Source organism: Drosophila busckii, chromosome 2L, assembly GCF_011750605.1.
Source record: "Drosophila busckii strain San Diego stock center, stock number 13000-0081.31 chromosome 2L, ASM1175060v1, whole genome shotgun sequence".
Classification (NCBI taxonomy): domain Eukaryota; kingdom Metazoa; phylum Arthropoda; class Insecta; order Diptera; family Drosophilidae; genus Drosophila; species Drosophila busckii.
Window position 1 is genome coordinate 3,137,617 of NC_046604.1, and position 25,934 is coordinate 3,163,550.

The 25,934-nt window shown below is 40.1% G+C and overlaps 3 protein-coding genes across 3 annotated transcripts; 1 reads left to right on the forward strand and 2 right to left on the reverse strand.

Moving 5' to 3' along the window:
* Positions 1-5,488: 5,488 nt before the first annotated feature.
* LOC108596538 (inhibin beta A chain) lies at positions 5,489-8,418 on the forward strand. Its single transcript, XM_017982430.2, has 4 exons — positions 5,489-6,545; positions 6,615-6,887; positions 7,527-7,906; positions 7,971-8,418. Exons 1-4 carry the CDS (start codon positions 5,753-5,755, stop codon positions 8,130-8,132), a joined length of 1,608 nt encoding a protein of 535 aa, XP_017837919.1. The 5' UTR covers positions 5,489-5,752; the 3' UTR covers positions 8,133-8,418.
* Positions 8,419-8,469: 51 nt separating this feature from the next.
* LOC108603579 (glucose-6-phosphatase) lies at positions 8,470-9,792 on the reverse strand. Its single transcript, XM_017992518.2, is given in 5 exon segments — positions 8,470-8,715; positions 8,767-8,885; positions 8,939-9,407; positions 9,464-9,628; positions 9,688-9,792. Coding segments are annotated over 5 exon segments (1,032 nt in total). The 5' UTR covers positions 9,762-9,792; the 3' UTR covers positions 8,470-8,510.
* A 946-nt stretch (positions 9,793-10,738) lies between these two features.
* On the reverse strand, positions 10,739-24,008 carry LOC108608412 (dual oxidase). The gene is made up of 11 exons (XM_017999771.2): positions 23,965-24,008; positions 21,352-21,779; positions 16,763-16,843; positions 16,238-16,587; positions 15,976-16,180; positions 14,687-15,090; positions 14,355-14,632; positions 12,529-14,301; positions 11,384-12,467; positions 11,200-11,328; positions 10,739-11,138 (listed from the first exon to the last, which is right to left on the reverse strand). Exons 2-11 carry the CDS (start codon positions 21,542-21,544, stop codon positions 11,010-11,012), a joined length of 4,626 nt encoding a protein of 1,541 aa, XP_017855260.1. The 5' UTR covers positions 21,545-21,779; positions 23,965-24,008; the 3' UTR covers positions 10,739-11,009.
* Between the last annotated feature and the right edge of the window lie 1,926 nt (positions 24,009-25,934).

Consider the following 25,934-nt stretch of genomic DNA (forward strand, 5'->3'; position numbering starts at 1 on the left):
AAAAGCCAACAATGTTTTTAGCCACAAAGAAGCTTAGGTCTATTTATAGCATATATGTATATTACAATTCGAAATAGAAAAACTATAAATTGGCATTCAACCAAAGTTAACACAATCGAAATAAAGGCGGCGCCCACTGGGCGGAAACATTGAGAAACAAGAGCACAACACGAGCTGCATGCGTGCTCCCTCCCAAGTTCAATTCAACTTAATTGATCCTCACTGCACTGAAATAAAAACTCTATCAAATTGAGATACACACACACACATGTATGTGTGTGCGTGTGCGTGTGCGTGTGTGTAGGGGAATTTTTTTTGGCTTTTGGTTCACACGTCTGGCGCATGACTCGTAAGTGGACTTTGTCATCAAAAACGAGAAGAAAAAGCAACTGACGAAGCATGAGATACCCTCTTAGTTTTAATAAAGTGTCTGTAGCCTATGGCCCTAGCTCATCAAATATTTAGCCTCTGTATGCATGCATTTCAATTAAATAATTAAAGCACTCAATGTTTATTTTGTCACACTGTCTCTGGGCAGTCTGCCAGTCGATTGACTGGCAAAGTCCAAAGTTTCAATTGTTTGCCTCAATATCATGAGCTGCGTCATACGCTCCGTCTACTCTCGTTTTCAATTCTAATCAATACGTGCAACTCGCCACGCTTACTTTGCATAATATACAAGTCAAGTATAACAGCTGAGTTGAGTTTTTTTTTGGGTATTAGAAGGTTTATACTTATCGGGCGTATCAAATGTGATTCAGTGGCGCGTGTGTCATCTTGGCCATGATACGTTGAATCTTAATCAAATGTGATAATTACTCATGCATTCTCTACAACAGCCGCGGGTACATTCAACTAAGCAAGCAGCTCTTGCTGCTAAACTAATCGATAGGCTTAAAATTTTTAACTTGATTTATTGAATATTTATTACATATTTTTGTTTTACAGAATTTCACAATATGATGTTATTAGTTCTATTTAAATATTTTATTATAATTTTTGCTTGCGTCTCTCTAGCTAATTAATTCGAAAATCGTGGGTGTTATCAATGTTTATTTATTTGTCGCAAGTCTAGCCACTTTCCGGTTGTGAACAAGAAATCTTTAAGTACATCTAAGTTTACTTTAAATTAATTTATATACAGCACAATTAAGAATGATTTTTATGATTATAATTATCACGAAGCATAAGAATATATTTGTATATCAGGCAGCAATCCAGATAAGCTCTTTATTATTATATATAATATAATATTAGGTACTTATGTATATCATTTCTAAAAATAAGTGTAATCTGCTGGAAGGTCTGTTGCGTGACTTTTCAGATCTTCGTACTCACAAGACACAAGACAAACAAAGAGATAAAAATTAAATTCAGCCTAAACATGACTTGGCAACGTGTTAAGACAATAACAATAACAGTAGTATGCTAATTAATCATAATCAAATGCAACACAATAAAGAGCGAGCATATCAATTTCAAATATAATTAGCAATTGATAATTGCAGGCAACACTTGTAGTACATCACAGCAGGGGAGAGCAATAAAAATTGACATCATTAAATAAGTGTTCAAGAATCAAACACTTGACTTGACGACGTCGTCGTCGACACACTGAGTAGCGATCGATCTTTGGACTTTGTTCGAGATAGAGATAGAAGCCGAACCAAACCGTTTGCCAGCTCATGGTTTTGTATGGTCAGGAGGCCTTTGGAGCGTGTGCCAAGCGAGTGCCCCAAACCTAATTTTCAGCATGTTGGGAAAGCCAAGCGCAATCAGCAACAGTCACTTATCTCGCTCGCAACCTCGCTCGCTCGCTCGCTCACTTACTCACGCTCTTGCTCTCTGTCTGGCTGTCCGCCAATCAAAATTGCGCATCATTTAATATAGATTAAGCACAGTTAATCATTAAGTTGCTATCATTATTATCACAACAACAAGCGCTCTCACTCACTCTCTCTTTCGCTCTCCGCCGCTCTTGGACACTCCAGCTAGGCCCAAAACAAATCGAACCAAAATTCAGGGGACAGCCTTTGCGGCCGCTGCCTGCCCAGCATCGAATTATTCACACACAGGCTGTCAAGCTGTTCGCATCGAGACACAAACAAAAAAATAAAAACTCTCAAAGTTTTTAAATCGAAAATATACAAAGTCTATAGACTATATAAAGTGTTATCTATAACAATTTGTATGACAATAAACAAAGTGTGAATAAATAAAAAAACACGAGTCATGTCAAAGGAGCACACAAGTTCAAATGGTGAAATACCTAATTAAAAACAATGATTATTTTGTGCGAATCATTTGCATAAAAAGCACTCAAATTAAGAAACAAATAGCTTGAAATATAAGCAAATCAATTTTAAAATTAAAATCAAAAGTGAAGTTTTAATAATTGAGGTGAGTTACATAATTCTGTAAGCTAAGTACTAAATAATATTAAATACTGTTTAAATTATTAAAATATAAAGATTTTATAATTTATTTTTAATAGTTATAAATATTTTTAAATTTAATAGCTAGAAATAAGCAATAAAGATATTATGTTCCAAAATGCTTGTCTTAATTTTTTTATAGAACATGCATTTGTTAAGTTCATATTTTACTTTACATGTCTCATGCTAATATAAATGCTAAGCTAAATTAAAATATATAATTTTGGGATACTTTAACAAGCAGTAAATCAAATAAAGCCTTTTAATTGCTTAAACATTTCTTTATATTCTTTTATTATTTATAGTTTTGCATATACTAAACTAGTTTGAACTAGCTGAAATGAAATTGTCTTGCTGATGAGTTTGCAGTTTGTGCAAACTTAACATAACCTCAAACAACCTTCAGCAGTGTGTGTGGGCATGCCTAAAATAGCGCAAGAAGCTTTAAAAGCGATTTGTTAGGTACCAAAAATATAACTTGTAGTTAATCCCACACCCACATAAATTATTTTCACAATATTCGCATGAAATTCCCGCATATTTCACTCAGCGTGTGGCAGCATTAAGTGATTTGCCTTTAATCCAGCAAATCAGAGCAATCATCACTTTTTGTGTGACTTTTTGATTCCAAAGTACAGCAGACATGCTTTAAGACGCTGATCGCAGCGCAACAAAGATAGAGAGCGCGCTAGAGATAGAAAGAAAGAGAGGGGGGCGCAGTTTTTGATGTCAAAAAAATTATATATATATATGCATAAGTGAAGTGAAGGCGAAAAGCAAAGAATTTTTACAGTGCATTCAACTGCAGTTGCGATAATCATGAATCTGGCCTGCAACGCATGGAAAACCCCCAGAAGCCGTAACGTTGCCAATCTCCAAATGGACTTTGTACGCAGCTCTCAAGTGTGTACAGTGCTCCAACAAGTCTTCACTCTTTTTATCTGGTGATTCTTAATTGTCCACTGCATCACGCATTGCTTGCGTGCCATGACGTAGCTGCTGCTGCTGCCGACGCTGCTGCTGCGCTGCTGCTGCTGCTGTTGGCGTCGCTGCTCTCAGCTTCGGCTTTTTCCTCGCTTGGGGCGCACGCCGTTCATTTGATTGGTTAGTCCCTTTGACATGATTCTGTACTGATCGATCGCCTTGATAACTGGAGCAGCAGCAGCTTTTTAGCTTATTACGTCAAAAAGTGCTGCGCGTCACGTGTTTTGGTTTTAATGGAATTGTGGAAAAAAAACACTTTAGATCGTACCAATTTGCGTAAATGCAAAATATGGCCTGATAATGAAACAATAAATTGATTGACAATCATAATAGAGAATAATGCAATTAGAGCAATTATCATTTTAAAATTGATTAGAAGCTCTGATAAGCACAAACGAAGACATAAATTAATTAGCAAATTTAATGAGTTTCACCTGACAAGATTCCAGTTTTCGCTGGATAGCAAGATTTTACTAGCTATCCATAAATATTAGTTTAGCAAGAAATTATTGTCAGCTTAATAAGTTTTATAGCCATGACGCAATTCTGATTACTTGATAAGTTATAAATTTAAACATCTTTTGCTCTGACAGACGTGACTTTGCGCGTTTCTTTTCCATACATCTTGTTGTTGAGCCAAGCACGCCTATGTCTCTGATTTAGCTGATGAAATATGTTACAAAAAATACACAAAAAAATTAGCAATCCAAACGATATAGCAACCATAATGTCCAGCAAGGTCAAGTAAGTAGTTCAAAGTAGATCATTAGCACAGCTGGCACCGCAGCACACGCTGCACTTCCGATTGCTCCAATCGCAAAACATAATCTCGCCATATTATGCGAATGCAATTGAAGCGCACGCTGCGAGCGACGGCAACGCTTATCAGTTTATGTATAAAACTATTAACTGATTGACACAGTTGATAGCGGCTAATTAGCGAGAATTGGGGGAACATATTGCAGCAATTTAAATGAACGATTGGCGGCGCCAATGGGCGTGACGCTGTTTCAGGTGTGTGCCAAAAGCAGAAACAATTTAAATTAAAATTAAACTAAATGAGTTTGTAACAGAGAATTTTATGCAAGTTTTTTTTTCGCTTTGGTCGTTTGCTCGGCTGCTTCTTTAGCTGATGCAATTAAACCAGAATTTACATATGAATTTTGTCTGCGGCAGCCAAAGGGGGGGCCGATCCCATGTCTGCGAATGCTAGGGGGGCAGCACAGCTGTGGGAAACTGAGCGTACGCTTAGGTGTTCGTGTGTGGCGTTCGTGTGCCGGCGAAAGCAACTGAGAGAGCGCGCGCTCTCTCTCTTTCGGCGCAGCGATCAATCAAAGCGTCGACAGCGGCGCATATAATGTTCGTGTAATAAAGTCGACCGCTTCATTCATTCACAACTCGTTAGCACTGTCGCTTGTCCGGAACACTACACTAGCCAACATAATAGTGTAAAATAAAATATTAAAATCAAATTAAACTTGCGCTGCTTCGTGTTCTGTTCTCTGTGCATTTCTCGCTGCGTATTCCGTTCGTTGTCTGCCGTGTCCGGGTTCACAGCTTGACCCCCGAGCCTAACTAACTAAGTGCCAAGTCAGCAGTAAAATAAAACAAGTGCACAACGGTATGTCCAGCCTAACCCTTCTAAAAATTTCTACGAACTGGGCGTATACTAAATCTATGAAATGCAACCTCATTAATTATTGCAGTGCGCAATATTTAAATTGCAGTGATAATTTTTATTGATTTTTAATCGCTGCATTTTAGAAAAAAATTACACACAAATATGCTGCGGATTTTATATTGAAACGTAAATTTCCCATGTGGGATTTTTAAAATTATTAAGCAGAACTTAAAAAATTACATTTTATTGGCAAACTAAACGGTGCACTTTTTTTTAACAAATAAACAAAAAGCAATTACCACAAATTTAGCTATATAATTATTTTAAACTAAAGTGCTTATACAAATTTCTTTCATTCTCTTTACTTTCAGCACACAAAATAGAATTTGCTAGCAAAAAGTTTTTTATAATTTTAAACGAAATGAAGCTGAAGCTTGGCTTAAAATAATAAAGCAAAGCATTCAAATATTAAAGCAAAAACAATTCAAAAGTGTTATTAAGTATACGCAACAAAACGGCAAAGCTAATTTTAATCCAAAGTGCGCATAGCTGCAACTCTATGAGTTTTGTAAACCAAAGGACTACGAACATTGAATTTCAATTGCTGCCCAATAGATAACAATTAGCCAAGCCAAGCAACAATAGCAAGTGTTTAAGCTAAGTGCAACCAATTAACAATTAAAGTGAAAAATATAAAACACAATTAATAATAATGGCCAAGTACTATATGACGCTGACGCTGCTGCTCTGCCTGGCGTTGCAGAGCAACAACATCTATGCTCGATCGCATGCCAGTGCGCCCGCAGAGGCTTCGGTGACGATGCGCAGTGCGCATCCGCATCCTAGACACCAGCCGGATCAGCCGGCACAGCACTCGAGTCAACCGCATACGCGTCAGCAGCGAAATCGACATCCCAAGCATGTGGCGCCCGATCCCAACAGCGAGGAGGAGGATGAGGCAGTGCAGCGTCTGCAGTTCGAGCATAAAATGCGTCACAAGCGCATGCAGGAGGCGCACTGGCTGCAACAGCAGCAAAGCTATCATCGCCTACATGATGATGATGAGGCTGAGCAGCCAAAGCATCAGCCCACAGTGTGGGAGCTGCTTGGTCCGAGCTACGGCGAGGAGCTGGACTATGTCAATGATGCAGCTGCAGACTCCGAAGAGGATTTGCTGCAGTCGCTGCCAGTTGTAGTGCCAGAGCCAGAGCCCGAGCCTGCGCTGAACGCCAGCAAGTCAACTGGCGGCTGTCCCAAGTGCGAAAGCCATCGCCAGGTGGAGCAGATCAGCGAGGAGGCGCTGAGAACGCTGCGCATTGAGTTTGTCAAGCAGCAGATACTCGAGAAGCTGCGCCTCAAGGAAAGCCCCAATGTGGCTGCCGTGGAGCTGCCCAAGCCCATATTCGAGGGCGTTACCCTCGCCCAGTCGACGGAGACGGGCAAGCACAAGGAGTACGATGATTACTATGCTCGCACCAATCAGAAATTCATACTATTACAGCGTGGTGAGTAAAGAAAGTGCAACTCATAAGTAAGCTCTGGGCTAAATATTATTATTACTTTAATCTCTGCAGAGGAAGTTGAATGCCGCCGCTTGGGCAATCATCCGTCCATGTGCTTCAGCTTCAAGATTGACGATGCCGATGCAGATGGCTTCGATGTGAATACCGCTGTGCTCTGGTTGTTCAAGAACAAACAGAACTTTACCAAGGCCAGCAACGAGTCGGAGCCACTTAATGCTGAGCAGAAGAAGGAAACGATTGTGGTCTCCGAGCTGGAGCAGCAGCTGGACTCGAAGTATCTGCCGCTGGCCAGAACTATAGCCATACAGTCGGTGGATGTGCAAGGTAAGAGCTTCGACAGCTATGTAAATATATAGAGACCCTTGCCCTCTAGCGAAAGTACTTAATCTCGGCCATATCATGCTCTATATATATTATATTGAAATTATATAGCTGACCGATAAGTGTGTGTTTGAGGCTGGCAACTGTTCATTGCTGCTGCTGCTGCTGCTGCTTTGTTTTGTTTTGTTGCCTGAAAGATCATATATAGACACTCGACTTGATAACAATATAGAATGCAAACCAAAATGCAGTAAAAACAATGCACAAAGTCGTGGGTGAACAACTCAAAATATTATTGTCAAATTATTCCCGAGGGTGCAAAAAACTGAACTTTGAGCTCAAATGTCTATTCATGATTTGAAGATGATGCGGATTAAGTTACGTGGGGGTCATTGGTAGATAAGAAGCGTTGAAAGCAAAGCAAAAAATAATAATTATTTAAATAATAAGCATAGAGCAACTAGTCTAGGAAAGCAAAAGTGGTTAAAGAATTAAATAGAATCTAAATTAGTTCATCAGAATGTAAATAAAAAATATATAATAACAATTGAAAATGAGGTCAATTAATAAGCTATTGAAGCATTAAAGAATTTAAAACTTAGTAATAAATAATAATTACATGTTCCTTTTATTTACTTTCAGATGAGTGGATGAAAATCAACATTGATTGGCCCATTAAGCGCTGGTTTGGCAACCACGAGCTCAGCCATCTCATACAGATCACCTGCGAGTCCTGCGACATCAAGAGCATGGAGGAGATCATTTCGGTGAACAAGAACTACAGACCCTTCATTATGATCGATACTCAGAATCGTCGCAGTAAATCGCGTCAAAGGCGCAGCATCAATTGCGCCAGCGGCGTGACCGAATGTTGCCGTGAGAAGCTCTACATATCCTTTAAGGATATTGGCTGGGACAACTGGATTATACAGCCGCAAGGTTATGACGCCTACTTCTGTCGCGGCAGCTGCAGCTCCGTGGCGAGTGTGGCCCAGGCAGCCTCACATCACAGCTCCTTGTTGGTAAGTCCTACAGCGCTGAATTGAATTCAAACTGAATAATAAATGTTGCACTTGCTGCTTGCAGAAAATCCTTTCAACAAATGGTGCACGCAAGCCTCTAGACCTGGTACCCTGCTGTACCGCCAAACAGTATTCCTCGCTGCAGTTGGTGGTGCTGGATTCCAACAACACCGCCACACGCAAGACCCTGCCCAATATGATTGTCGAAAGCTGCGGCTGCAGATAGTTCCGGCTCCGCACAGTGGGGCAATTTAGTTTTTAGCCGCTCATTTGCTTACTTTTTCACAATTAATTTAAACTCATTATAGCATTAATTGTAAGCCTAACTGCATAACTCTACTGCCACTAGCTAGTTTAGTTGATTTGTCTAATTTAGTTGTAGTCCAAGTCAATGTACTTAAGCGCTCGAAGTATAAGCCTAACAGTAGACATAAGTAGTAAATGAGGATAACTAAAGCTAATTAAAATAAATATAAGCGTAATTGTTTAAATTAGTGCTATTTAAATATAGATGAGAGTTTAACAATTAAAATATATTTTAAACAAATTACAGCTTATGTGTTTTAATTAAAATTTTATTTGCGTTTGAATCTCTACAATTAATTTAGCTACATTTCTCTTTAGTCTGCGCTAGTCTGGGCAGAAACTTAAACAGCATCAACGAGTAGAGAGCATTGCGACTAAACTCGTAGGCCAAGAAGGCAAAGCGTCCAAACTGCTTGGGCGTATAAGCCTGCAACATGTGATTAACAATGGCCAAAGTGCCGATGACAACAAGTCGACGCATTAAACAGTTCGAGCGCGAATTGCTAAAAGCAAATGTGATTATAAACAAATTAATAAATTAGAAACATACTTACTTTGCTGCCAAGGGCAAGGCCAAGGCAAAGCCCAACAGGTAACCCAAATCTCGTGAAAGCAGAAAAATGGGACTCGCCTCATGACGCATATAAGTGGGCTCCGGGCACCATTTGAAAGCCTGCGTTAAAAACATTTAGCATAAGTTCACTCAGAGACTCCTGGAATGCTCACCTGGCGCACCGACCAATGCGGATCTAGCTGCAGTCGCAGTTTGATAAAATAAACAGCAAGAGCCAAACAGCCTAGCAAAATGATCATCATTATAGCACGACAGCGTGGCCAGGCGTACAATTGCAGCAGATAGCGTTGGCGGTGCCTAAAGGCCACATAGGCCAGGCAACTGCCCAACACACACTGATGCATAAATTCTGTGGCCAAGTAGAGGCGACTCAGCCACATGCAGATGACGCCAAAGCACAGCAGAGTGCAGCGCAGCAAGCGTCAGCTCAAGCCGCCAGTTGAGAGTCGTTCACACAGGAGCAGCAGGCAAAGTGTCCAGAACATGGTGTGGGCACAGGGCAGTCCACCGCTGGTCTCACAGCTCAGCTTCAGGCTCTGCAGCGCCACTTGTGGCTTGATTGCCTTCGGATTGGCATAAAGCTCACGCAGCCACCACAACGGACGCAGCTCGGGGCATATCCTGTGAATTATTATTGCAATGTAGGGCGCTTTGTATGCAAAGGATCAACTACCAACCATTTGGCAAAGCTGCTCAGCACGCTTGTTAGGCTCAGCATTGTCAGCAGCCGTCTCAGCATGTCCTGGCTGTATATGCCTATCAAGGGTATTAGCACACTCAGCAGATTTCCCGGCTCCAAGTATTCGCTAAACCAACGTAGCACTGGCTCCGCAAAGTCAAAGCTGCAAAGAAATTCGTATGTTAACTCAATATTAACATCAGTATTTATTATTGTACTTACTGCTCTTGCACAAATTCGTTGATATGCAGCTCTGCATTGAGTATATTGTAATATAAGGGTTTTGTCATTTCCATTGTATTTAGTTTTTATTTCATAACAGTAATTATTGTGCTACAAGATTCAGTAACTAGCCTTAAACAGCTGTTTATGGCGCAGGCGCTCTGTTGAGCTGAAGGACAGTACATGAAAATACCACCTCTATGTTATAAAAATACTAAATTGTATACAAGCTTTAACTTTTTCACTTTAATCTTATATTCTTTATTAAAAATATATCTTTGTGATGCGCTGACTATTTACAAAATATTTGTTTATTTATTTGTGCCATTAATAATACTAATAAGACACATGCGCAGCACACTTTTTGAATTTACAAATTTACCGCGCAACGCTTTTGCAGCAAGAGAATTTCACATTGCGGCGAATTCAATATCTGTTACAGCGCTGTTAAAAAGTGAGCACTGTTTATGCGTTAGCCATGACACAACCCGCAATGCATTTGGGGGCAAATTTTAAAATCCATTTTAATAACATATAAAGTTTTCTCTTTTACATTTAGTGAACTTTGTGCTTAAAAATTGTTTTTTCAATTCTATACTATAGCTTAATAATTATTTTATATTTTGCCATGTTTATTAAAAAGAATTTAATTATTTTTAATAGCTATAATATTTAAGAGCTTATTGCTTGAATTTGCTAGATCACCATGGCCAGAAAGGGCTTAAACAACTGTTAGGGCTTCACTTTAGGGAGTGTCCGATTTTAAGACTTGGAGCGAGTTAGACAAGTACTTGTCCACTTTATTTATAATTTATGATTTAAGAAAATTCAATTTATTATACTAGTCTGCAAAATAAAATACGCTCTGAAAATAAATCAAAAATGAACGTTTTTGCGTTGTATCAATTAAATTGTAAATTTTAATAAATAATGCAAACGGTTTACAAAAACTGATAACAAATCATATCGATCAATAAATACACATATACACATACACATATACAAATACACATAGATATAAGTATAAGTATATATATATTATAAGAGAGGCCGCTTTTTTGTTTTTTTTTTCAATCAATTTGCTTTTGCGCTAAAAACAGAACTTGACTAAATTATGAACGCAATACGCATACATATGGTACATACTATACACAAGTTGTTATACAAATAGAAATATAATAATTAATTAAGTACAGTAAATTCGCTTAAATGCTCAATGAATGAAATGAAATCAAAGTACGCAGAATTATGATATCTCCTTGGGCTGATTGTACAGTTGAGAGGTGAAGAGAGCGAGAGAGAGCGGTGAGGGGGGCGGGGGCTTAACCAAAGTTTTCGAAATGGTGAATGAAATAAGGCAACTTGCGTGTTTTATTCACTTCATCACAGGCGGACATTACGCTCTTGGTGAGCGGACGTGGACCACAGCTGAAGACTCCTATTTTGGATACCTAGAGAAGAGCAAGAAGAGAGTCAAAGCAAGCAAAGAGAGAGTGAGAGAGGAGAGCTTACATAGGAGTGTTTCTTTTGTACGAATTTGAGAAAACTGGACATGTCCGGGCGTCCAAAGTGATTGACTGCCTTCAGACCCGTAAATATGGAGGTCTTGGACAAGCGCTGGAAATGATTCTCGCAGATGTACTGGAAGGTAAAAGGAATTAAATAGAATTCAGGTTACAGTTTATCACCGACTTACCAGCATGGTCGTTCTTAGATCGAATTTGTGAAAGAATTGTGTGATAAATATGTGAATCTCCAGCACATTGGTCACATCCTTCTTCTCCACATCGCGCAGCACATCGATGAACCACTCGAAGTGCTTGTGCGATGGACAAATCCAGAGAAAGTAAACCTTCTTGCAGGCAACGCCTGAGTAGCGATTGGTGCTGGTGCCAAAGACCAGATCGTTCAATATGGAGGCATAGGGCGTGACGCCAATGCCGCCGCCCACCATGACGGCCACCTCGAACTTGTACCAGTCCTGATTGCCGCCACCGAAGGGTCCCTCGATGCGTATCTTGGGCTGATCCTCTGGATTGTAATTGCAGGGATCGAAGTAGTTCCGCAGCTTCCACGTCCACGGACCCTGCGCCTTGATGTGGCAGCTCAGGAAGTTCTCATGCGGCGCCGACGTCAGCGTAAAGCTGTGCATCTCCTGCGGCCGAAACGCGGTGCAGGACAAGCGCACCCACTGACCAGACAAATACTTTAGATTCGGCGGCCTATAGAACTTGATCTTGATGACATCCGAGGGCAGCAGATCCGTTTCGATAACATCCAGCGCCATATACTTGGTGCGCAGCGAGACGATCTTGTCCAGCGTATAAACAATGCCCGGACCCAGGAAGAACATCCAGAAGCGCGGCGGGCCCGTCAGACGCGCCAGACCGTGCACCAAGCTCAGCAGATAGAGTCCAATGTAGAGCGTGTGCATGTTCCAGAAGAAGTTGTAAGCACGCTTCCTTATGGTGGGATGGGCAAAGACAAAGATGATGCACATAATGATGAACAAGAGGACGCCCGTGGTGCCGGTGACCGTTTGGAAGAGCCAGAAGGTAATGTCCGGCTTGTAGTCGGAGGCAAAGTGCACCTCGCGGGTTAAGCAGCGCAGATTCTCATGCGACTGCGTGGACACGTGATAGAAGTTGACAATGTGGCCAACGGTGTGCAGGACGCTGAAGAAGAGCGCAGTGCAGGCGGCGATCTTGTGGAACTGAATGTGCGAGTCCAATGGTATGTACTGCTGGATGGGGAACTCCTTGAGCTTCGTGATCAGATTGCTGCCGAGAAAAAGAGACATAAGTTAATTGATTGGGCAACGGCTGTTGGAGTTGGACTTACCGCGACATGGTCAGCAGCAGCAGCGAGTAGCAGAAGGAGAGCGAGGCGGCGGAGCCACGCGTGATGGCAATGCCCACGCCCATGATGTGACGCAGATCCGTGTGCTCGGCCATGAACGAATAGTGTATGAAGCGCTCGACAAACAGCACAATGGTCACCACATAGAAGAGGAAGAGATAGAAAATGTTCTGGCGATTCTCCTCCAGAAATGTTATGTACGCATCCCACTTGGCCAGCAGCCAGTGTCGTGGCTTATCCTGCATGGGCTCAATATTGAACGAAGTCATGCGCGCCACATTCGTCGAGGTGTCCAGGAAGTTCTGCTTGGCGCCCTTGCAGTCCAGCCCGATGGCCACAAAGTCGCCCTTGTACTCCTTCATCATGAGCTTAAAGTCCTGATAGGTCAAATGATTCTTGTGCTCCAGTCCCACGTCCTGGAACATGCCATCGATGAGCTCAGTGACCTGATCATCGCCCAAGCTGGTCGTGCGCGCAATTTCCACCAAGGAGCGCATCATCTCGCTCAGCTCGCCCTTGTCGATGACGCCATTGCGATCATTGTCGCACATATCGAAGATAATGCGCAGCTTGTCGTCGGTCTTGCCGCGTGAGAACAGCACCACCGTCTCCAGAAACTCCTGAAAGCTGATGCGTCCATCCTGATCCTTGTCCACAATGTTGAACATTTTGCGCACGAACATGTCGTTGGGCTTCATGCCCAGCGCTGCGGCAAACTCCGCCTTGGACAGGCTGGTGCGCATCACAGTCATCACTTCGCCATCGCTGCTGGCATCGGAGCGTCGCCGACGCTCGCCCGGACGCAGGCCAAAGGTCAGCGCATAAGCCTCGCGGAAGAAGTACTCCAAGCGCTTCTGCCGCCGCTCGCGCGTCTCCGCGCGCGCCAGCATCAGCTCGCGACTCACCTCCATCAGCGTCAGCTCCTTCTTGTGCAGCAGCAGAAAGTCCTCCAGCTTCTTGACAAACTTGCGCCGTGCGCCATACGACTCCAGCTCCAGCACCAGGTCGTGATCGTTGGGCACGCGCAGCAGTATGTAGGGCTTCTTCTTGATATGATTGGTGGCCGACTCCTCCACACTGACCACATCCACATGCTGCAGATTGAACGTGCGCAGCTTCTCGCCCTTGCGATCCACCGTGTAAATGGCCGCCTCCGGTCCGAACTTGACCGTAACCAGTCGCTTGTGATTCGCATGCAGCCACTCGCGCGCCAGCATCTTGTCCACCGATCCCTTCTGCTGCGGTGCACGCAGCGCCTCCTGGCGTATCTTCAGCCGGCGGCGCTTGCTGTTCTGCAGCTTCACCACGCAATAGCCCGCGCCGGCGCACAAAATGGGCACAAAGCCCAGGAACACGCACACATAGATGAACATCAGCTCCGAGCCGGAGAAGTAGTCGTAACCCTCCAGATAGTTGCAGGGCTCCAGCTCTGTGGCATTCAGCTGCATCGGCTGCGGGCAGGGATCACCCGCATGCCACATGAACACATCGCGCTGTATCTCGTCCACCTCAATGTCCGTGCTGTTGATGATGATGTCCCAGAGCGTGATCTGGCGCAGCTCTGCAATCTCCTCGGGGGTAAAGATGCCATTGCGCTCGTTCTCAAACCAAAAGCGATCCGCATCGCGCAGTCGCTGGAACTGCTCCTTGATGACGCGCGTAAAGAGATCGCCCGGTCGTCCATAGGACTCCAGCATGCCGCCCACATAGACGTCCACATCGTCCAAGCGGCCGCTATACGCCTCCTTCAGCATTCTGAGAAGCAAATTATTAAAATAAATAACATTTAAGTAAATCATACAACTCACTCCAGCAGCTCTGGCTGCGCTTCAAACAGCTCCGGATTAATGCTTGTCCAGTTCTCATGCCGCCGCAGTCCGTACGCCTCCCTGGCCGTATTATAGTCCGGCAGCCCATTATCGCGTCCACGCATTATGTTCAATGCGCCCAAATCGCGACGCGTGAACTCCATGGGTCCAAACAGTTTGTCGCGCACATCGGAGCAGAGAACGGGATCCTCGCGCTCCGAGATCTGCGAGGCCAGGCCCATGAGCACCTCCTCCACGCTCGTGTCGCCAAAGAAGCCCTGCAAAGATTTAAAGTTAACTCAGCTCTTCACTCCATGCAAAGCCAAACTTACACTCGAGTCCCACCATGTGGAGCAGAGTCGTACAGCTGGGAAGCCCATGGGCGTCTGCTTGAAATTGCACTCGCCATCGCGCCTATAGATGCCAGGCGGTATCATGGTGTGGCCAAAGCGAAATGCCGCCGCCTGGAATATGTGTCCAATGCCAGGATGCACGTCCTGCTTGTAGCCCTCATACGATGGCATGGCCGAGCCCAAAAATGCCGGCAAATACTCATAGAATATCACATTCTGCAGACTGGCAATCACCGTATGCCGCGCCCGCTGGAAAATGTCCTCATCGCACCACGTAGGATTCACTCGCTTGATCCGCTGCGCCAGCGTATTGTGCCAGCGCACAAAGAGAATCGCGAACGAGAGCAGCGCGGGATTTTGATTTGTGCGCGGATCTCCCAGCACTGCAAAAGATTGAAGTAAATTGAATATCAAAACTAAAACTCAACATTATATATAAAAATTAACTTAAAATGTTATAATATTAAAAGTAAAGTTAAGCTGTTTGCAATGAATTTTTTTAAAGTATTTAATTCTCGTTAAGCGACTTTAAACTCTGAATAAATTTTCATTTAAGACTCACTATCAAAAATAATATAATTAATAGGCTTTTTTTAATTTATAACAATTTCTTATAACTATAATTAGTTATTCTATAATATAATATAATATAGTTTACAATGCTCTACTGCGATCTCTTTATGAAATTCCTTAAGCATTAAAATTAAATTTTGTTTCTTGCAATTTTTTTTAACTATTTTTTAACATGATTACAATTATTTATAACCTTAAAATTAATGTATTTAGCCCAACAACTTATTTTTGTATCTAAAGTATTTGTTAATGCAAAAGGTGTGAACTTGGGATTAGCTGTGAATTTGCGACCTTGCAGTCTATTAATTAATAGCAATGATGCAATCTGAAAATCGATACGTTGAAGCCTGTTTAACTATCTTTAATTTGAATCTAGTTAAAAAACAATAAAATCTTTAATTGCTGATAAACAATACAAAACGTTGAAGCATTCTAAAATTCTAAAGATAAAGCCGGGTCATTTACAATTTATTCAAATTGATTCATGCTAAGCTGCGTCATATCGAAGAGAATTTCAGAAGATGAGCGCTTAATTCAAAAACTATTTGAATTAGTTTGCTACTGTTATAAGCTTAAAGTTTATAACTTGCTTAGCAATTAGTTTACAGAATTGTTTTAATTTTAGCAAACTTTTAAATGGAATAAATGGAAGCTAGACAACTTTGAAGTGCTTTCATTTTCATTTGATTACTTACAGAAGAGACGCTCCGGACTGAGCATCTTCATGACATTGGGCACCGGATTGTTGAAGAGCGGCACTCGCATCGTGTTGCGCACTGGCAGCTTCCCGTCCTTCTGGGTGAGTAGAGTGCCATTGTGGAAGGAGCGCATGGCATTGAGCCAGGCCTCGGAGGTGCTGTAAATGAAACTGCCATCAATCCAAGCAGTCATTTGATTTATCTGCGAAGTAAGTTTTCATTTCTCCAGCTCTCTAACTATTCATTGAGCACCACTCACCTGTTCCCTGGGCGCATTGGGACTCTGGCCCGTGCTGCGATCGTAGGCAGCTCTATGGAAGGGAATGTACTTGTCGCCACGACACTCCCGATCGTACATCTCGTCGCACTTCTCAATGTCAATGCGATGCATCTCGATGGGGCAGCCCGACTCTGAGGCCATGACAATCTCATTGGCCACCACCTGGCCAAAGAATGCGAGCAGCGCTGTGCGATTGAACTTGGAGCCAAGTCCATCGCGTCCGCGCATAAACAAGCGGCTCAGTCGCCGCGTCGATGGGCGGTTGACACCCGCCATGGAGTACACCCCATCCGAGTAGGAGGGCGGCGCCTTGCGCACCAGATGGCTGTCTGCAATTAATTTCAAAGCAAATTAATTCAATGCAAATTGATTTAATACACGTTCTAATTGACATTTCAGTCATTTGAGCTGAGCTCGCTGCTTAGTAGTAGTTTCGAAAGTTGTTATATTTACATTGCAGTTTAGTTTATCAACTATTTAGCTATTGAGAGTCGAGAGTCTTACCTACTGAGCCCCAATTGGGATGGGCCAGATTATTATACCAGCCATCGTAGCGCTGCTTCTCAGTCTGACTGTACATTTTTTCTGAAATTCAAAACGATCAATTTATTAAATATTTATATTTTATAATGCATAAGATCTAGATCTAGTTGAGCCTGAGAATATTTTGTCTATCATTTGTTCGAGCAATATATATACAGCAATTTTTATGATACTTAAGACATTGTTTATACAAAAAATATTTTTTTAAAAAATTAATTCAAGAAAACTTTATTTTTAGGTATTAATTTGTTAAGCGAATTAATTTCTTGATAATGTAGAATGAAATTTATTTTTCCATAAGCTTACTCTATAAAAATATTTATTTACATATATTCATATTAGTTAATAAGTCATCTAAACTACTAATTTTGTTTTATTAATTGCATTAAACTGAATTAAGCATAAAAATAGAAAACTTGCAATTTACTCAGTCGATTAGCCTAAACTATAAATATATATCAATTACAATAAATAAATCGCCTTAATTTTTTATCAGTCGAATTGTAAATCAAATCGTAACAACTGTGTAATGCGAAATTAATTTCAAAATGTTGTTTATGCGCCGATAAATGTCGCAATTTATTTAGATTTATTTTAAGCGGCATTTTATGCGTGCAAATTACGCATTAAATTGTGCCAGTTAAGATCTTAGAATGCCATTTATAGCAACGCACAAAAAATATAAAAAAAAAAATAAAAATTACTTGTAACTATTTGGAGCAAACCCAACCCACTAAGCTAGTTTTTTTTTTTCTATAAATGCTTATCAAGTTAGAACTGCGAGTAGGTGCATTTAGTTGCTTTAATTGACTGCGAAATTCTGAGGCGGCCCCAGCTGGGGCTCGACTTGAGTTAAATATAGGCTGCAATTTGCATATTTGTTTGTTTGAATGAAAATGTGTGGAAATGATATATGAACGCACATTGATGATTGTGCATTTAAGTCTAATTTAAATGCTGTTTAATCAGTTAGAAAACTGCATACATTTTATTTAATTTCATCAATTTATATCTTAAATGTTAAAAATAATTCTGTACTCTGACGCAGAAGTGTATAAAATAAAATAACCCGCACTTCATTAATTTCACATGCTGAGCAAAAAAATTAATAACATGATATTTCTCACAAAAAGTTTATTTATAGTCAAGCAGAGCTAATTAGAAGAACGATTACGATGGGCAAACCAGTTCAAAGACAAAGATGAAGATGAAGATGAAGAAGATGAGATGAGCAGATGATTAAATGAACTGATTAAAGCAAAACAAAGCGCTAGAATTAAATCAAATGTGTTTGCAATAAATTCAAAGCAAACAATAATAAAAGCAAACCTAATCGATTATTCTTTGATATTGCTTTGGTTTTATTTCTTTTATTTTTTTTATTATGTAGCACACTTGAAATGCCAAACGTTTTAATTTGATGATGGCACAACGATTCGCTAAACGTTTTTTTTTTCAACAGATGAAATAACTATTAAAGTCATGACGTTGCTAACAACAACAACAATAGTTTGAGTATAGTTTGTGCCATTTTTGAGAGCAATGCTCGCACGTGTGTTGTTGTATGTGTGTGTGTGGGAATGATGGATGGCAACAGCGATTTCCAACTTATATACAAGCACAACAATCATCAGAATCAGATCCGGTTAACCAAAAACGTAGCGTGCCAATAGCAACAATAACAAAAACAACAACAACAATAAACTAAAGTTGAGCAGAAGAGCGCAAGCAAGTGAGAAAGAGTAAGAGAGAGAGAGAGAGAGAGAGCGCGATTTAAAGAAGACTCAGCTGACTTCGCACATTGCGTTGGCGGCTTTGGAATGCCAAGCAACAAAACACCTGCTACACTTGTGTGTGTGTGTATTTGTGTGTGTGCTAAAACATGCACGACATCGCGTACTAACGAGCCCCCTTGTCACGCCCCCACGCCCCCTCTTAAGCATAAGTTTTGTGCCTGCAGCGTCATCAATTGTCGCATTGTCTTTGTTGCCTTTTTATTTTATAACAGCAACGATTTCACGTTCGTTTTCTAAGTCATTTGATTTGCTTGTGCGCGCTACACTTTCATTAAATGAACAGCTGGCTTGGCTGGAATTTAGTACTAGTAAACATTTAACTTACAAATATTTAACAAGCTTTTTATATTTGCTATGCCTGGAATAGAATAAATTTATTTATTTACTTAACTTTAGTGGCTTAAGAGCGTACAAAGACTTTTAGCCAACGAGTCAATGTACTCAAGGCTATAAGCAACACTTGAGTGCAACTGTTAATAAGCCAAAGAGACATCATGTGACTGTTACTTAGTCAAGCTTGCAACAATATGTTTCGCTTGGAGAACAATGACATCTATTTGTTAGCTGTTAATTGGTTGCCAATTTGAGTCACATGACTTAATTTAATCTAAAATCAATTAACACTATTTATTAAAGCTCAACTCTCTCGATTCTTTTTGGCGGCTTAATTAAACGGCAAACCGGGCACCCAAATTGTTTGCCAAGAATGCAGTCGCTCCAAAAAATCTACAAAATGAAGTAGTCTCTGTAGTTAAAGTATTTTGCTTACATGCATTTGTTGTTAGTGCTTAAATTCATTAATCAAAATGCCATTTGCTTAATTAAAATTTCCTATATTGGCTACTTTAACATACATTGTAAAGAATCGAACGCCAAGTAAAAGGTAAAAGCAACTTTTGCCAAGATATTGCCAAGATCATTAGCCGAGTTGTATTATGGCTTAAACGCCATTTATAAGGTCAATCAAATGGAGATGAGCTCAGTGCGATTAATGTGCTTACAAAAATAATAATTATAATAATAATAATAATGTTGCGGCTGTTAGTCACTTGGCAGCTCGACTCTAATATACTCTGTAATTATTATTATTATTTATTATTATTTTACTCTAACATTTTTTTTAAGTTGAAATGTTAATAACATAATATCAAAATTATTCGTTTATTATCTTTTTATTTATCTACAGCGATTGTCTTAACAAAAAGCTAACATAGACTGAAGAACAAGCCAATTGCAATTACATTTATTTAACATTGTCAGCCTCTGTTGGGAATACAACGTATGTTATTAACAGTTTATGTTAAGTTATGTCTGCGCTACTGTAAAAATGATTAATTAGTAATTAGAGAACTTGTTTAATATGTTTTAAATGTTATTAAAAAGCACTTAAACAATAGTTAAGAGCACTGCTGTTAAAATTCTTTTGTAAGCCATTTACAACTGACAGATCAAATGACTTTCAGCACAAGTTAATGGACCAACTTAATAGACTCTAAATGCTACTGCACATGCATAAATAACTCATTACAAGCTGCTGCCAATATGTAACGCCTTTTAGCCAGCGCCTAGACTTTAAAATTTATTGCAATCGCCCGCTAACTGAAAAATTGAGTAGTAGCCATCATAATAATACAAGCGACTAACGATGATTCGACGTCATCATCATTATCATCAACTTGACGGCACGTGGAGTCCGAGTTCGAGTCCAAGTCTAGACGACAGACAATAGAATAGTCAGACTCACAGCATAACTAACGGCAGACTTGGCGAGAGATCTGTCGTGGCTTCGACTGACCGATAAACCTCATCAGAATAACACGAGTATTTCCTCTGAGCCGCCCAAAGCCCAGTCACGTAGCAAAGCGCTCGCTCGCTCACTCGCTCGCTCGCTTGGTGGGCGTGGTCCTATCAATAGCCGAGTCAAATGTCAACGCACGATCATTGGGGCCCAGACGCCGAGCAGCTGTTCATAGTAGAGTTCTATCATTGTTTTGTTTTTTATATTTTATTGCATAGTTAATTTTGCATATCATTTTGATATATGCACAGCACTTGTTGTTGCTGTTGCTTGGCGTAATGAAATTAATGCAAACAATGAGAAATATTATCTATTGTCTTATGCAAACCCCTGCCGCCACATGTGGCATGGCGTGTGGCACGATAAAAACAAACACAATCAGTTCGTTTTCATTTCATTGCTCCATTAGCACTACAGTTTTGTTTTCACCAACGCGTTGGTGAGCAGCTTGAGTGATGATTGTTGAACTTTTCTGATTGGAAAGTTGCAAAATCATTTTTAAAGAAATATTTGATTACTAGAGATGCGAAAGATTCCGCTTTACTTGATTCTGGGCTAGTATTCCAAAGAGTCTACGAAAAATAAATGGAATCTCCCTTCACAGCTGGGAAATAAGGTATTCCCAGTTACTATATATCTTGGTATTGGTATTGGTATTATTTACAATATTTCAAGAACTGCTTAAGAACGCTCATTAGCTTGAAATACTTTCTACAATAACTAATATATTTGGTTATATCAGATTGAAAATAAATGTTTTAGCAAAAATCATTTCAATATGCTCACACTTTCCATTTAAAATTGCTTAATATTTATTTTTAACCTAATGTTGTAATACAAGGAAGTTTGTTTATTTTGTTGCTGTTACTAACTCTTAATTACACTCTGTACTATCTTTCATCAAAATGATATTAGTATGCTTACTTAACATAGTCTAATTGAATTTGCGTACTCACCATAACAATGCACAAAGCCCAGACACAGGCCCAGACTAATCAGCAACAATAGACGCTGCGCCCATGGGTGGGGGTGGGGGGGAGTGGTAACTGAACGGGATCTCCAGCTATGCACAGTTGGAGTTGCGGTGGTGTTGGTGGTTTTTGTGGTGGTGATTGTTGCCCTCTGGTGGGGCATGCTTGGAACACTCATATTGATGGCCCGAGTATTTGCAATTGTTATAAACAAATTTGTTTTGGCTTTTTGTATAATTAATTTAACACACTTGGCACTGGCGGGGGGAAAGCTCTTTTTGTTGCCGCCCTTAATTTAACATTATTCGCAGATATATTCGAAACGATTTGTTGCCACATGCCACTTCACTTGGATACACACTTTATATTTTTTTAATGCTGATGCATGCTTGTAGACATACGATTGCGACGCACTGTAAAAATAGTTGGACATGCGAAATTAGCGGCTGCCTGCTGATTCATAGAATTTGGCCATTAAGCTTCGTTACGCACTTGGACTGGCTGGGGTTTTTCCTTAGCATTAAATGTTCACCGTTACAACTGATTTGCATAAAATTGAACTCGGCAAATGCGAATAGTTAGTTGAGTTCTGTTTGATTTTTATGCATTTCACTAAATAGACAACAATTTGTATTGTATATGCGAGAGAATGTTGTAGAAGCTGTTGGGGCAGCAGCTTGTTTTTGAAAGTTGTATATCAGCTGATAAACGAAACAAGTTCCCAAGCTTAAGATTCTCAAGCAAGAACACAGACGGAAAAACAAATCGAATTCGAAATAAACTTTGTCTAAACAACAATTACGAAAAATCAAACCACAAAAGTCTTTGACTGAAGTAAATGACGAAATGGTTCGTTAATGCTAACAATTAATTATATTGCACAAAAGTAAGTAAAGCATTGAAAACATAAGTTAGCTAAACGGGGCTACCCACAAAAAATACAAAAAACTAAAAAAAATATATAAACGGAATTACCCACAAAACAATTGACCTTCTGCAAAAGCTTACAAACAAAACCGACAAACGTTCATTAGTCATAATCGTCAATAGTTGAGTCGAAAGAAAACAAAAAAAAACGAAGCCAGCAGCAACAATGAAAAATATAAAAAAATAAGTCATTGCACAACTGCAAAACAATTAACAATACAACCCATACAACAATAACGGGCGTAAGACCAACAACCAAAGTAAACTAAGCTAAAATAATGTGCGTTTTTCATAATGAAAAGGAAAAGTGAAAAACTGTTGCGGGCGTGTGAAAAGCGAAGCACGAAGCGTGCATAAGCTGAACGCCATAATTAATATGAAAAATGTTGCACGGCAACATAAAAGCTGCACTCACTGTAGACAAAGCATAAGCTCTGCCGCTTCTTTAGAGTTTTTTTTTTTTGGGGTGCCCAATCTATGATAATTATTTTAATAAGTGCCAATTAAGACAAACAGCTGTAAAGCAAATGAGTGAGTGAGTGAGCGAGAGAGAGAGAGAGAGCCATATGCTAATAATAGCTAAGCATAAATAAAAAGTTCAAACTTTGAACTCAACAAAGAAATCAAAAAAAAAATATTAAAATAGATTATATGTTGCTAGTATCTGCAGTCTAGTTATACTTATTTTCATTTAACTGCTACTGCTATCTCTGTCTGGCATCAACTGTCTCACTTGGCAACAGTGGCTGGGAAAATAATAAGCCCACATGCAAATCCCTTGCAAACTTTCATTTCAGCAATTTATTTTCACACATTTATTTGGTTTATTGACACGGCGAATTTTCATTTACACTTCCGCTTATTTTGGTTTATTTAATTTAGCAAAACATGGAATTTTTATTTTGGGCTCGCACAAATTGCGCAAGCGACAAGTAAATTTTTGTTTAGTCTTTGATATTTTTGTTTTTAATGTTAGCCCAAGTTGTTTTTTTAGTTGTATTTGTAGTTGTAGTTGTTGCATTGACAGTGGAAGCCGCAGCAGCCGCCGCCGCAGCAAATAAACACGAAAATAAATTATATTCATGAACGAAAACGAAAAAATAAAGAGGCAAAAGACGAAGACGCTCAAAAGTGAACAAAGAGGAGCCAAAGAGTCGCCCAAAACAGTCGCCGAATTTGCTTGTGCGCAAAAGAGATGGCGAAACCCACGAACGACGACCCAAAAAACACAGCACAAAGAAGCAACAGCAACAACAACAATAACAACAACATAAGCGTTAGCTGTATATTTTGTTGTTTAAACATTGCATTGCGGGTGTAGTTTGGTTGTATTTTGAGTTGCACATGCTTTTCTATTTGTTTTATTTGGCATTTTGCGCTTTTCGTCAAACAATTTCAACAATTTGCCATTCACATAACTTGGCTTGTCACTTTGCATAGATAAAAAAAACCGCAGAGCACCAACAGAAATTATAGTAACGGTGAAGACGATGAGGAAACGAAACGAAACGGCAGCAGCAGCAAAAGCAACAACAATGCAACGGCGAAGATGACAGCGCAGGCGCGACACGTTTACATTCACTCTCACTACTGTGAACGAAGGCACAGACAACCGATAGTCACGATCGAACACACACACACACACAAACAGGCAAACACTCTCTCGCTCACCAGTTAGTGGGGAGCACAGACGTCCACAGCGGCCAAGAGTTCGTTGAGTACTGAACGCAGCAGAAATTAAAACTCAGCTGTGTGCCCACCTCAGCTGGGCTGAGGGAGCTTACTTACTTGCCCTCTCGCTCTTGCGCATGCTCGCAGCTAAGAAACCGGTCGCTCGCTCTCTTCTTAGTTTTTTATTTTTTGCTTCAGATCTGCGCTCATGCTCCATTTCGTTTGTGTGTGACGGACTGGCAGTCTCCCATGTCCGTCTCTTAATAAGTTCCGTCATATTCGACATGACAACGTGTCCGCATTAATCATTGTCGTGCTGAGTTCAGCTATCCCATAGGAGCAAGCATTATGGGCATTTCCCAGAGGTCGCTCAAAGAGCACAAAGCGGATCTGCATAAAGAGCAAGAGCAAAAGAGTCTGCGCGCTGAAGAGTAAACCAAACGGTAGCATCTTCAGAGCGTAACTTCAGGTCACGCGGCGCCGCTCTCACTCTCTTTCTCTTTTGTGGCAACTAATTGAGCAGTCAAAATTTATGATTGCAATAGCTGTAGGCACTATGCTAATATGCACTAATTTTTCAAATTTTTACGACGCGCTCTTCGAAATTTATGCTCATTTAGGAGAACCGAAGCTAAGCAAAATTTACATGCTTATTTGAAAATTATTGAAATTAGGCAAAGCGTTGCCACTTAAAATCAAATAAAATTTTAGCTGCTTAAACCATTTAAGCTGCCGCATTTTATGGATTATTCTTATCGCGCGCATGTGTCATAAGCGTCTAAAGCTCAATTGAATGCCAAAAAGCAGCAGCAGCTGCCGCTCAGCTCAGATACCAATCGAAATTATGCAGTCAACTTGAACAGCAAATGCCATTGAAAAGCACTTGAATAGTTTCTAACTACATATTTCATATGGTTTTAGTTTTTAGTTCAAGTTGCACACACGCACAGCTAAAATCAAGAAATGAAACTTAATTAATTTAATTACTTATCTTACGATATCGAGTGCTAAACTTTGAGTGTAAATTACTTTTTTTAATGGCTATTGAGCATGAACATATTTATTTTTTTTTGTTCTGTGATTACAACTTGTAGCCATATATCAATTATTTCAAGCGACTTCAAGTGCTCTTGAGCCGTAGCACAGAATGTCTTTAACTTTCAATGCGTGCGCATTGAACTTAAACTAAGCGCACATACTAATACTATTTAGTTTTCGAATGCTGGCAGGCTGTTTAATAAATATTTATAGATGCGCTCGTCGCATGTGCTGCATGCACTTGTTAGCGAATAGAAGATAAATAAGAATTTTAATTGATTTTAATGTGCGCACAGCTGCAAACATATGCACTAAGTACTAAAAAAAGCTGTTGACATACTCATAGAAGAATTGACATAAAATATCGTCTTTACATTGTCTGTAAATGCTGCTGCTGCTTTTTGTCTATATAGAAATAATGATTGAATTGTGAGGCATGAACTTTGGTCAACCGATTGACAGCACAAATCAAATCTGAAAGCAATAGATAAACAAGTTTTTATGCTTATAATAAAAACAAAAGAGTTTTGTGTGTCATATACAATAAAAAGGTGAAGGGTTTGAAATATGTTTAATCTATTTTCGGCAGCCTAGCTCTTCACTATTTACACAACTTAACATGTAATAAACACATCAAAAACTCTACAACTTAAATCCGGCATCTCGATTATAAAAAATAAGCAATTAATTCTTGTAAACAAATTCAAGAGCTCAAGTCCGTACCTTTTGCTAATTACGGCATTCCAATTTCTCAAGCGTGCGTACACACTTCAGGCAAACTGTTCGAGAACACAAATCAAGCAACAAAGCATAAAAAATAATACAAAAAAACATAAATAAATCTTGACATTATCAAGTGTTATGGGCTTTTGGTATTTTATGTACAGACAAAAGTGAAGGGTATAAGAAGTCAAAATAAATAACGCGACAAA